Source organism: Chaetura pelagica, unplaced genomic scaffold (genome assembly GCF_000747805.2).
Source record: "Chaetura pelagica isolate M959 unplaced genomic scaffold, ChaPel_1.0 scaffold92, whole genome shotgun sequence".
Taxonomy (NCBI): domain Eukaryota; kingdom Metazoa; phylum Chordata; class Aves; order Apodiformes; family Apodidae; genus Chaetura; species Chaetura pelagica.
Window position 1 is genome coordinate 273649 of NW_009952404.1, and position 11716 is coordinate 285364.

General features: G+C 36.4%; 1 protein-coding gene across 1 annotated transcript in view; it reads right to left on the reverse strand.

Annotated features, from left to right (window-relative positions):
• Positions 1 to 2544: 2544 nt before the first annotated feature.
• The window catches only part of SYT10 (synaptotagmin X), a 31694-nt gene continuing 22522 nt past the window's right edge, over positions 2545 to 11716 (reverse strand). The window contains exons 4-7 of the mRNA XM_010008206.1: positions 5846 to 5966; positions 5297 to 5468; positions 3661 to 3790; positions 2545 to 2616 (exon numbers count right to left, since the gene is read on the reverse strand). Coding sequence (XP_010006508.1) covers positions 2545 to 2616; positions 3661 to 3790; positions 5297 to 5468; positions 5846 to 5966 — 495 coding nt within the window. The remainder of the gene's footprint in view (positions 2617 to 3660; positions 3791 to 5296; positions 5469 to 5845; positions 5967 to 11716) is intronic.

The following is an 11716-nucleotide window of genomic DNA, read 5'->3' on the forward strand; positions in this document are numbered from 1 at the left end:
CACTTATGCTACATTTGATCATGAAATTGTTAGCTTTTTGGATATTAGGTGCAAAAAAGTGCAAAGAATATTTAGTTAACCATTACAGTATCACATTACAAAAAAGTATTTTCTAGGCCATGAAGGCCACTGCTGATATAATTTATATTAAGATAAATGTATACACAAAATAACTTTTCAATCTCCACATATATATATCTGTTTCTATATCAACCTTGCAAAATCATGATGAAATTTACCACAAAATCTCATTATGATAACAATGATGGCAAGAAAACATATCCCACACAGGAGAGCTTGTTCTCCCATTTACAAAATTACTCAGCCAGAGCAAATAGAGGAACAAAATTCTGCAAGGCTGATCTTTATTTATGGTGATGAAAACACAATCTTGAGCAGGAAGGATCAGAGCTCAGCATTACCAATCCTCTCTGGGAAAAATTATTTCTGTCTAGAGGCCATGAACAGCAACCTGGAACAGACATTAAAAAACTTGGGCTGGGGTCTTATTTTTTTTTTTTTTTTAAATTTATTTGTACATAATGTCTGAGAGCTTTAATTCTTTGTTCCTTTGTTTGCTTGCTGTGTTGTCAGGCAAAAAAAGGTAAGGTATAAATACTTGCCTCCATTTTTGCTTTAGAAACACCTGTAATGTTAAGATCAGATTTCCTAACTTTCCTGGAGCAGTTAAGACACTTCAGATCACATTTGACAGTCTTAGAGATCAGTTAGAGGAATGGAGGGAGTGGATCTTCATAAACATATTCCCCGTCAACCATATTCTGGGTCAAACCAACCAAGCCAAAATGGTTCATCAGAAGTCTGCCTAAATTGCTGTTTCCCTTCATAACTAGGGACAACTAGATTAATTGTCAAAGATTCTTCCATTATTGTACAACATGGGCATTTTTCTCATGTATTACACTTGTCCTTTCTAAGAACGCTGCTTTGGAAAATACTATCTTCCTTCTCAGTTTTCTTTATACGTTACAAAGCCATAAAAACAGGCACCAGCCCAACTTTTCTCTAGTTGCAGTTCAACTCTCAAAATCTCAGGCCAAATCATCCAGTCTTTGCCATGCTCTTTGCAGAAAAAAAGAGAGAAGAGAAGAGAAGAGAAGAGAAGAGAAGAGAAGAAGAAAATAGTTGTCTAATTGAGGTAAACTGCAGTGCTAAAAAGAACTAAATCCACAAAATAATCTGTAGTTCTCCAGTTTTTAAAACAGCTCACTTCAGCCAATTCTTTTTTGCATTTGCTAGTCACTGTGTAGTCTAATAAATGAGTTTACTAGCTTGTAAAATCATTACATTTCAATTTCTCCCTCCATACATTGACATAAAACATATTGGGAATTCATATTTGGCATATAATTCTAGAGACTTCAAGCCAGGGACCAGAAAGTACTCCAAGTGAGCTATTCACTCAGGCAAAATAACTTCAAAAAATCTAATACTGTCACACTAAATCAAGAATCAGAAAATGTTCCATGTCCTGCAGTTTTTCATCCATTTTTTGAACTGCAAAATACATTAAATAAACTCTCTTGCCTGCAGTTTGACCTGCATAAAACTGAAAAATGGCTGCATGATGCCAGCAGCAAATGGGTTGGATGCACCTCCTCATGAGACACCTACATCTGTGTGGAACTACATTAATTTCCACACAACTCACTGCACACATACTTGCTTTCCAAAGCAATGCCCATACATGTGCTGTTCCAGTGTCACTCAGAGATCCATGCCAGCTTTTCATCAGCTGGTGGGCAGCTGACGTTGAACTATCGCTGAGTAGAGACACCTGCCTGGGCACACAGGTCTGGCTGCTCATTGGCCCGGACAGGCTAACAAGTTCCTGTTGGTGCAGCAGACCTCTGGATTGCTGGAAGATTATAACTGCATAGATCCAATTGTGAATCCTGTTCCAGAAAGGCTGAAGTAAAACCCAGTGAAGCCAGTAAGGTCCTTCTCATTGGCTTCAATGGGCTTTTGATCAGCCCTTCCTCCCTACTCAAGGAATGAACTGACTCTCCAGACATTCAAAACATGACAAGAGTTGCTCTTCCATGCAAAATTCAGTTTGAAGTGTTGTCTTGAAAAGTGATACAAGATTTAGTGCAATTTTGAAGAAATATATTACAAGAGCTATATATTACTATTTGCTTTCCCTCAAAAGAATGAGGCCTTCCAAGCTGCAGTTGATTTGAATTGCGTAAGGGATTATTATTAATTCTTTTTTCTGATTTCTTTGCCTATGCAAAAATATAGGTCATATCAAAACACTGCTTGGATATGACACGGGATACATACCAGTGAGAAAAAAGCTGAATAAATTTGTGTGAGGAAGGGATATATTTGGCTCAAGTCAACTTCATTCATATATTAAGAAATTATTGTAAACTTCAATATAAGACTTAGAATAGGAAAAATGTATTTGAATAAAAAAATATGGATACAGTTCATCTGCGGAATCCAAACCTCTGTTTATGTAGATGTGAGCTACAAGGGAGCTTCAGACACTGAACACGATGAATCCATTCTTGTTCCCTAGGGTGTAAGAGGTGGTTTTGGTGATGAACAAGATCCCTGGCTATCAAAACTGGTTGCTCGGCCAGGTAACTGCAAGAAAAGAGTTAATTTTACAAGTGTCACTATATCTCACCAGGTATCACACTCATTTCACAGGCTGACACACTCCCTCAAAGAACCCAAATCACATCGAGACCTTTTCTGGATCAAAGTCTCTGGCAGAACTAATAATGGGAAGAAAATTCCTCAAGTGAGCTCCTAAAAATGCCTCTGATATATTCCACAAGAGTGGGTTTATTTCACCAGCCAGGGATGGTACACAAACCAGAGAAAGCCATGAACCTATAAGAAGGGGATACTCTGCTGCACTGACTCACTTTCACTACTCTCACACTTGAGGTGTTTACTGACACCTTGCTTTTGGGCTTTTTCCACCTGTCACTTCAGGTGCTGTGCAGCCATGTGCTACACAGCAGGGAAAACTGCCCCCTGACTCAGACAGCAACTCATTTTTGTACAGAGATTGGGTTTGGGGAGGGCTAAACAGTGGGACCTTTGTGTCCCAAAGCAGACCCTGCTGCTTCTTGAGGCTTTAAACATTAACTGGTTTAAGCATTTTGTATACAGAAAACCAGTAACGTGGCCACAGCAGGTTGAAGAGGGAGTTCAAGGCTTGTAGATATAATTACCCATGCATTTTAATAAGCTTGTAATAAGTGTCTGAGTAACTCTGGAGGTAGCTGCTGGTATGATGCCTCAACTTAGCCTAATTAGCAAGCCAGTTTCAGATTCACGTTTTCATGATTTAATTGTTCGTGCTAAAGATTTTTTAATAGGAAACGACTGCTTTTGAATTACTTGCAAATCATCTTTTCTAAGTGGATGTAAGCTCCTTACCATAATCTCTGGGAATTTCAAATGTCTTAATTGTTTAATGGCACAATGCTGTCAGCCCATCATGGAAACTTTCTAAGTAATCAATAAACCCATGCAACTAGATTTAGGCTGTGCTAAGGCTCTTACAGCTGCTCGATGTCTGCTGCACTGATTTTCATGATTCTCAGAAGCACATATGTATGAGAGAGACAACAACGTTCAACAGAATGAGAAAAAGAGAATTATGCTACTTCTTACCTCTACTAGTGGATGCCAGTGAGTTATTGGTTTACGTGGGTAAGCCAACATTTCATTCCAATGATCTCTTCCAAGCCCCTCAGCATCAATTCCTGTCCGGCACACCCCAATGACTTCATTGTGCCCTACTCTGAAAATTGCAGAGATGCCGAATTTTTTTTTAATAAAAATAGTTTTAATAACATCCAACATATAATTCAGTTTATTGGCTTAGTGCAGCATAGAATACATGCCCAAACTTTTCACATTATTTATTACAGATATTAGTTTTAGTGGTAGTATAGTGATATTGAGTTCTGTAGCAGTTGCATCAAACACCTCCAGCCACTACCATAGTGCTTCTAGCAACTATAAAAATAGCAATAAAGACATAACCCCTGCCATTAACAGGTTACAACCCAAACAGCACAAGGACAAAAAACTGTAATATACCAAATGATACAGAAAGAAAATCTGCTTAGGTTATGTGGGAGAGGAAGGTGAAGGAAGATGGTGGGGATAGCATTTCCTGCTGCAAATTGATCAGCCATCATTTCACACTGTATTTCCCAGCTCTTAATCTTGTGGTCATTGGAACTTCAGCCAAAAATGTGAAAAAGAGTGGCATAGCAATAATAGGTTATAGCTCAATACTTCATACTTCTGGCAGTGCCACTGAGTTTTTGAGGGGCTCCAGAAAGTAACTTTCTGCATGTTGCCTATAGGTACCTTAGAATAATATTTCCTAAAATCTTGTTAGCAAACACCTTGAAAGGAGCAGCTGAAAAGGACTGAAAATGTACAAGTGGCTGTGATCTTCTCCTGTAATGGCACCACAGTCACCCTGTCTGACTGAAAAAGTCATCCTGACAGCAGTTGGAGGAGGACCAGAAATCTGATGGAAAGGAAAAAGAATCTGAAGTTTTGCGTTATTAAACTGGACTTGGACTATTTGCCCTGTAGTCTCAAGAGCTCATTACTAATGGCACTTGAATGAGGCAGACTTGGCTCAGGCATGATTCTGTCAGTCATTTAACCTGCAGTCCTTGAACTACTCTAAGCACCAGTCTCTTCCTGCTAGTTGTTGGTGATGACATAGGTAACTGAGGCTCAGATGTGTTATCAGTGAGTGCTGAATCCTAAGGTTACAAAGCTTCTTCGTTGAATAAACTGAAGGATTAATTCCAGCTTAATTCAATGAGGTCATTAGAATAAAACTCTTTTTTCAGTCATCCAAATTTTCCTTGATTTCAGATACCTGGGATTTAAATAGAAATTAGAGGTCTGAGGGCCTTTTTTAAACTGAGACATACTTGATTTATAAAGCTTTGACATAGTCTAGCCACCAGATGGGGACAGAAATGTATGCCAATACTAGTGGCTCATATGAATATTAACCCAAGTTTCTTCTTCATCACAGTTATTTACGAAGTAGATAAAATGGCATGAGTCCTAAAAAGCATGGAAACCTTAAACCTCTTCAGGAAAAGACCCAAAGGTCTTATCTTATTTTTGTGACACTGAACCAACTTGAAAGTGCAGGGAGGTAGGTAGATAGCAGTTGCTTGCAATGATCAGGTCTGAAAATTAATTAATTAATTAAATTAATTATTTTCTCTCACTGAAAATTAATGTTCAGAAAGCAAACTAAGCTTACCGGTCATAATCCATCACTGCAATGGAAAGGCTGACCTGGTCCACATTCTCTGGAGGGATATCAAAGATGATGGCCTCATTATAAATAGGATTGAGTGTGTTCTTCTTCGTGGTTGTTTTCCGCTTTTTCAGTCTTCGACCCTCACACATCAGTGATACTTTGACATACGGATCTGGGCAACAAATGACCAGTTGTGGGCATATGGACCCAATTAAATATGTAGTGTAAAGGCAGTATTTTTAAATATTATTTTTTTTTCAGGAATGTCATGTTGGTAAGACAAAAAATGCCAAAGATTATAGTGACTGTGGCAAATGCTGCTAATGCTGCTTTCAACACACTGTCAATGCAAAGGTAAAGTATAGGCATTCTGAACAGGCATACTGACTCCCACACCAATGACAGTCAGTAGATCTGAGCAGGCTCTATACCCATTCTCCTGCTATTTCAATTTCACAATCATGTTAAACACACAAAAAAACACAGAGTCTGTATTTGTCCCCTCCCTGAATAGATTCTGCCTTGTTATTAAAAAAAATGTAAATTCACCTGATGCACCAGTTATATCCATTGCCTTGAGATTCCTACATTTGATGACTGTTAATGTCATTCTCCCAGCAGTAGGTAAATAACAGAGGGAAAACATGATCTCACCCAAATCTATGCTTTCCTGGAAAAGAAAAGCAATTAGAAATCTGACCATATTGCAAACAATTCAATTCAGATCATGCAAAAATGTATTTTTTTTTTTTTAACATGGACTTATTTTGCAGCCTCAGATGCTTTTGAAGAGCTCATAAACAATTTTCAGAAATTACTTCTACAAAATACAGAAGAGGACAGTATTTTAGTGACAGAATCTAGAATTACTGTACTGAGAAATTAAAACACAAGCAGAGCCAAAACCTTCTAGACTACTGATATGTTTTTGTTGCTTTCACACAAAGTGCTGAAAGTAGAACGCCATGTTCAGATGTTGAAAAGACTCAGAATCCATCCTCCCCAATAGAAGGAAATATAGGGGAATATTGAGATCACATACATTTACATGCCTTTTAGCCAACAGAATTTATGTAGGAGATTTATTTCTGCACACATGTACTTGCAAGAAAAGTTTGTACTAAGTGATTTGAAAAGATGAATGTGCTTGTACAAGTTGCTAGCTTTATTGCTCTTACTGTTCTTTGAGGGGCTGTTCTGTTCTAGAGAAAAGCAAAAGAGTAGCACCTAGTACTTTCTGGCTCAAGGGCAAATTTTTGGAGGAAAATATACCCAGAAAGATAGATAATGGACCTTATCTTGATAATCCTCACAGAGATAGTTTCTATGTTGAGACAATATACTGTGAATTTGTGTGGTGTGAAGTTGCTAGGTAGTTCAGATGCTACAGCACTTGAGAAACGTAATCAAAGGAAGAGAGGCTCCCTCAATTTTTTATTTTTTCTTTCCTCACAGTTATATAAGTATCCTAACAGCACAAACGTTTAGTTGTTGAGATGTTAGTTATATTCCAAAATCCTTATTATTGTGCTTCTAAGATTTTAAAAATGCCCTCCAAAAGCCCCAAAGAAAATTGCACATTAAAAACAATTCTGGATTTTTAAATATGAGCTTGTAAGGAGCACATAAGGGAGTCACTTCTGTAAGGCAGCTATTGTCAAGCATGTACATGTGATTTCAAAGGGCTTTCTTTGACTACTACTGAAAAGGTTATTTCTAATATCTCAGCTTTAATGTTTTATCTGTCAAACCTCCAGCAACCCCAACAGCATAAATTTGTTTGAGAACTGCTGGATTTATGATACAGTTGTTCTAGCATCAGAAGGCAAGCATGATATATTTTTAAATAATACATACTAAAATAATGATTACTGTGTAGATGAGAAATATATCACTTACAGTTATGAGAGACTGGGGCTTTTTGTTCACACTTTCCAGCTGCTTATATGAACAGTTTTATTGACTTCCTTTGGGTTAATGCTCTGTCTAAATTGAAATAGGTACTTCAGATCCTTCTTAAGAAAAGATGGACTTATTCACATGCTTTAGGGATTTTGTGTTTTTCTGCATTCCAGAGCTCTATATTGAAGACTGCAGTTTCAGAATAGCTTTAAAATCTCAGTTGCACTGTTAATAAAATATTGACTTTTGTGTAGGTTGCTTAATTCATATGTTCAGTGATTTTGCTGGGATTCTGTTCTCAGAATTAACAGATTGATAAGCATGTTACATTCACTGTGGGCAAATTTCATGCTTGTCAGGATTTCAGGATTTCAAATTTATCAGGATTTCAAAATTATATGGCTCATTCAGTCCACATAGGATGAATACAACTATTTGACTTCTCCTTAGCTCAACCCCTTGCTTTGCCACACCAAGCACAGAATTTTGTGCCACTGAGTACATTAACAAACTTTCTTATTTCAGAAAACATAAATAAAACTTGAACAAATTAAGTGTAATTCTTTTAACTTGTTTGTTAAAAGTGGCAAGTGGTCTCTGTTATATATGAATATGTGAGACATCTCACTCTTTTTTTCAAAAAGGAAATATAGTTGCCTCACACCCAGGGCTTCAAAGTTAAGGTCTGTGTTGAGGGAGACAATGAAAACGAGTTAGATCAAAAAATCAATGGGCAGCTCAAAGAAGGAACTAATTCTTCCTTCTTCAGGTAGTTGACTTGTGCAGGTGAATAGAGAAAAAATATTTTTTGCAAGATGGGAGTACAGACTTGAGTATTCTACTACTTCTTTTTCAAGAGATATTGTATCGGCACTCAAAGGTTTGGGTGAGCTCAAATGATTAACAAGAAAACAGACAGAACTATTTACTGTTACTTAAATACTTTAAAAGAAATATTGCCCAAAATACTTGCAAAGCTCCATTTGGTGGCTGCTCCACCCTACTTTTCTGGAGAACAGAGCAAAGCACCAGTGCTTAATAAAATGGCAATGGTTTGAGGCTTGTCCTCAGTCCATTTTCCTTCCTATCTGAATGTCATGAACTGAAGTTATATTTAAATAGAGCTCGGAAAGTCCCCTGAAATCAAATGCAGTATTTGACCATGCAATGAATAAGCAAGATGCCATAGTGCAAACAGAAATGCTTGAAAAGCTAATGAGGGGAATCTTCTCACTCTGCACAGCAGACAGTCCAAAGGGCCGATGTACTGAAGCTACCAGAGCTCTGTAACCTGTGAACTGACTACTCAGCTTGAAGTGGTAAGGGATGGTTTTAGGATTGGGAAAAAGCTGTCTACCACTCCACTCTTCATGTACACATTTTCTGACACTTATGACCTACAGCTGGAAAAAATGTGGCTTGAAATGTCTGATTTTCATTTTGTGCAACAACACTAATGTTGCCTTATGCACAATTTCAATACATTCTGCAGTAGACTAGAATAGATACTATTTCAAATAAATGTTCCAGTCTATATCAAACATTTATGAGTCATGCAATGTTAGATCAAAGGGCTTGAAATATAATTAGTAGTTAATCTGTACTACTAGTCCATAGACCTTATTCAACTGTTCCACTGATGGAGAGAACTGGCTGTCATGGGTTGTCACCACCGACTAGGAATTCCCATGATCCTTGGATCACATTCAAATACAAGTCCTTTCAGAATCCTTTGAAACAACTTTTATGATTTTACCTTTTTAATTTAATTTGGTACTAGTTGTGACATCTGATGCTTGGTAGATAGTGGCTTTTTGGTTAGTAAGGAATAGAAAGTCCTAGTACTTTTACTCAGTTTATACTCTGAGTATCTGTTGAGATTGGTGATTGCTCTTCACACTTGGGTGAACTAAGTACAATTTGTTTGGAGCTCTGTAAGTCATAGGGCAACTGGTGATATTAAAATATTAAAACACATAATTAAAAGAAATATTCTTTGGCACTCAATCACACTGGGTGAAGCCCAAGATTTATAAACTGTTACATGTTCTTTTGAAGGATTAAAATTATGCATATATATATATATACACACACACACATATATATGAGAGAATCAGAGACTAGATATTGAGAAAAATGTCCAGAATATCACCAATGCCCCCTCACACACACTTTTTTCTGTAAACTTGAGCCCTGTAAGTTCATGAATTTGGAGATGAAAACACAGGTTCAGATGTAGATAATGAACAAAGTAAGGCTCAGCATTTAAACGTCTCATATCTACCACATTGATTACAATGAGTAATATTTTAAAATTCCCTGGATCCTTAAATATTATTGATTTTAATTGACATTTTAAAATAGGATTTTAATTACTTCAGAATCCCAGTGCTCTTGAAAATTATTTTTCTTGCTTAATAATAGACTAGATAATTAAGTTCACACAAGTCATCAGACAGGAGCCATTCAGAACAAGCAAATCTGAGGAAGCCAAGGCACAGACTGCACTCACCAACCACACTTGCATTACAGTCCACCTCAAGCAGCACACAACTCAGAAGACACAAGCCTGGACCCAGTGGTTGCTGTTCATGCAAAATTTTAACTGTGCTTCAGATTGTCTTACACATATCATATATTCCCCCAGAATTGCACATTAATTAGGCAACTCCCCTGAAATTTTCTCTCTTTCTTATTTTGAGTGTTTCTTCTTAAATTAAACTTAGATTTCAATTAAAAGCTAGCTTTAGAGATGCTTGTAATGATTCCCCCCAATGGACTTTCCAGTAATGGGTACAGAAAAAACAGCATTGAGAACAGCTGCACTAATATAAAAGGAAACATTTTCTTGGTACTGTATATCTCTTCTTCATTTATTTCCCTTTTATGTACACAAGCCATCATACAGAACTAAGAAACTGGAATGATGGTAAGCCCTATACCAGCTTCAGTTATTTTTTTGGCTCCTATTTTATCTCACTATCCAAGCCATTTTCTAGCACAGTGATCCTGGAACAAAATAAAAAAACCCACAGACCTCAAATGCATATGTCAACTATTCAGGTGAACTTGGGGATTTTTAGCTACATAATGTAGATTCTTCAGATAGCTCAACTCTCATCCCATGCAAGCAGTAACACCAGAATGGATGTGCTAATAATTTTTTCCATTAGTTTACTAAGGTTCTGTCTGCATTCACTGCTTTATGGGCTCTTGGGAAATCAGTTCAGGGGTTAGCAAAGTCAGGTGAAAAAAGGTCCTTATTCTATTATTTTTTGTTATCAGACTGAATGGACACCAGTACTCTTCTTTTCAAGCCTACATTTATAGAAATAGCAGCATTTCTACAGACAGTCTGCAATATTTATTAATAGGGGAGGAATGTGAGAAATTTAGCCCAATAAAGTTCTTAGAATCATTGTTACTGAAGAAAGCTTTGCTGTTTCTTACTCCAATTCATTTTTCTAGTTGTTTCCATTACATTCAAAAGCAGAGACAACTTTTAGCTAGGAACACAATTCAGTGAGGAAGCTAGACAGAGATGCTTCCATGTTCAGGGTGATTTTGTTTCACATATAAACACCCATGGTCCTGAACTGAAGATACAAATGTATTTACTGACAATACTGACAGTGTCAGAACTTTCATAGGAGTCTTCCTCCTGTCCTCCAAGATCTTAACCAGTTTCCTATGCCAGAAGGAATGCAAAGATTATAGGGACTTGATACGTGAGACAAGGTGCAATTTTTGCATCATTTTTTATTCACAAATGAACTCTAGTCTGCTTTTTACTGATGTTTGTTTCTTCTTCTTTGGCCCTAGTTTTTCAAGTTTTGCAGTTCAAAGTTTAAAGACTAACTTGCTATGTATTCTTAAAATGAGCTACATACATTTTACTGGAATTAAAAATACATATACACTTCTATTGTTACTAGTGTTTCATTAATTTCCATGGTTAAATAAGATTTTGCATAATTAATACTGCATTAGAAATGAAATTCCCTCAAAAACTTCCTTGTTATTTTCATTATCATTCAGATTATCATAAAGGACAGTAAATAAACATCTTAATCTTAATATCAATTTTAATATCTAGAAGTACTTTCCTATTAATTGTTATTTAAAGTATATTTTTAAAATTGCATGCGAGAGTAGAATAGCAAAAATACTAAGGGTGGCATAAATTTATTATCTACTTGATTCCTCAACTAATGGTTTGCAAATTTTTTTCTCTTCCTTTTCATGTTGTATTTAGAATAAGAATCTGTACTAACTAGCAAGAATTTTCTAGGTATTAGATAAGTTATTCAGGCATTTACATTCCTGGATTTTTAGCAGCTTCTTTTAATCACACTGAAAATTACTTTCCTGTATATTATGCAAATTAAAAAATAATAATAAATGCATTGACAGAATTAGGCTTTTGGTTTACTTGAATACTGAAGGAAGATGATTCCCCCAAAGGACAAATTTCTCTTTTTCTTGTTCCATTTAGAAATATTTTATATACATTCCTGC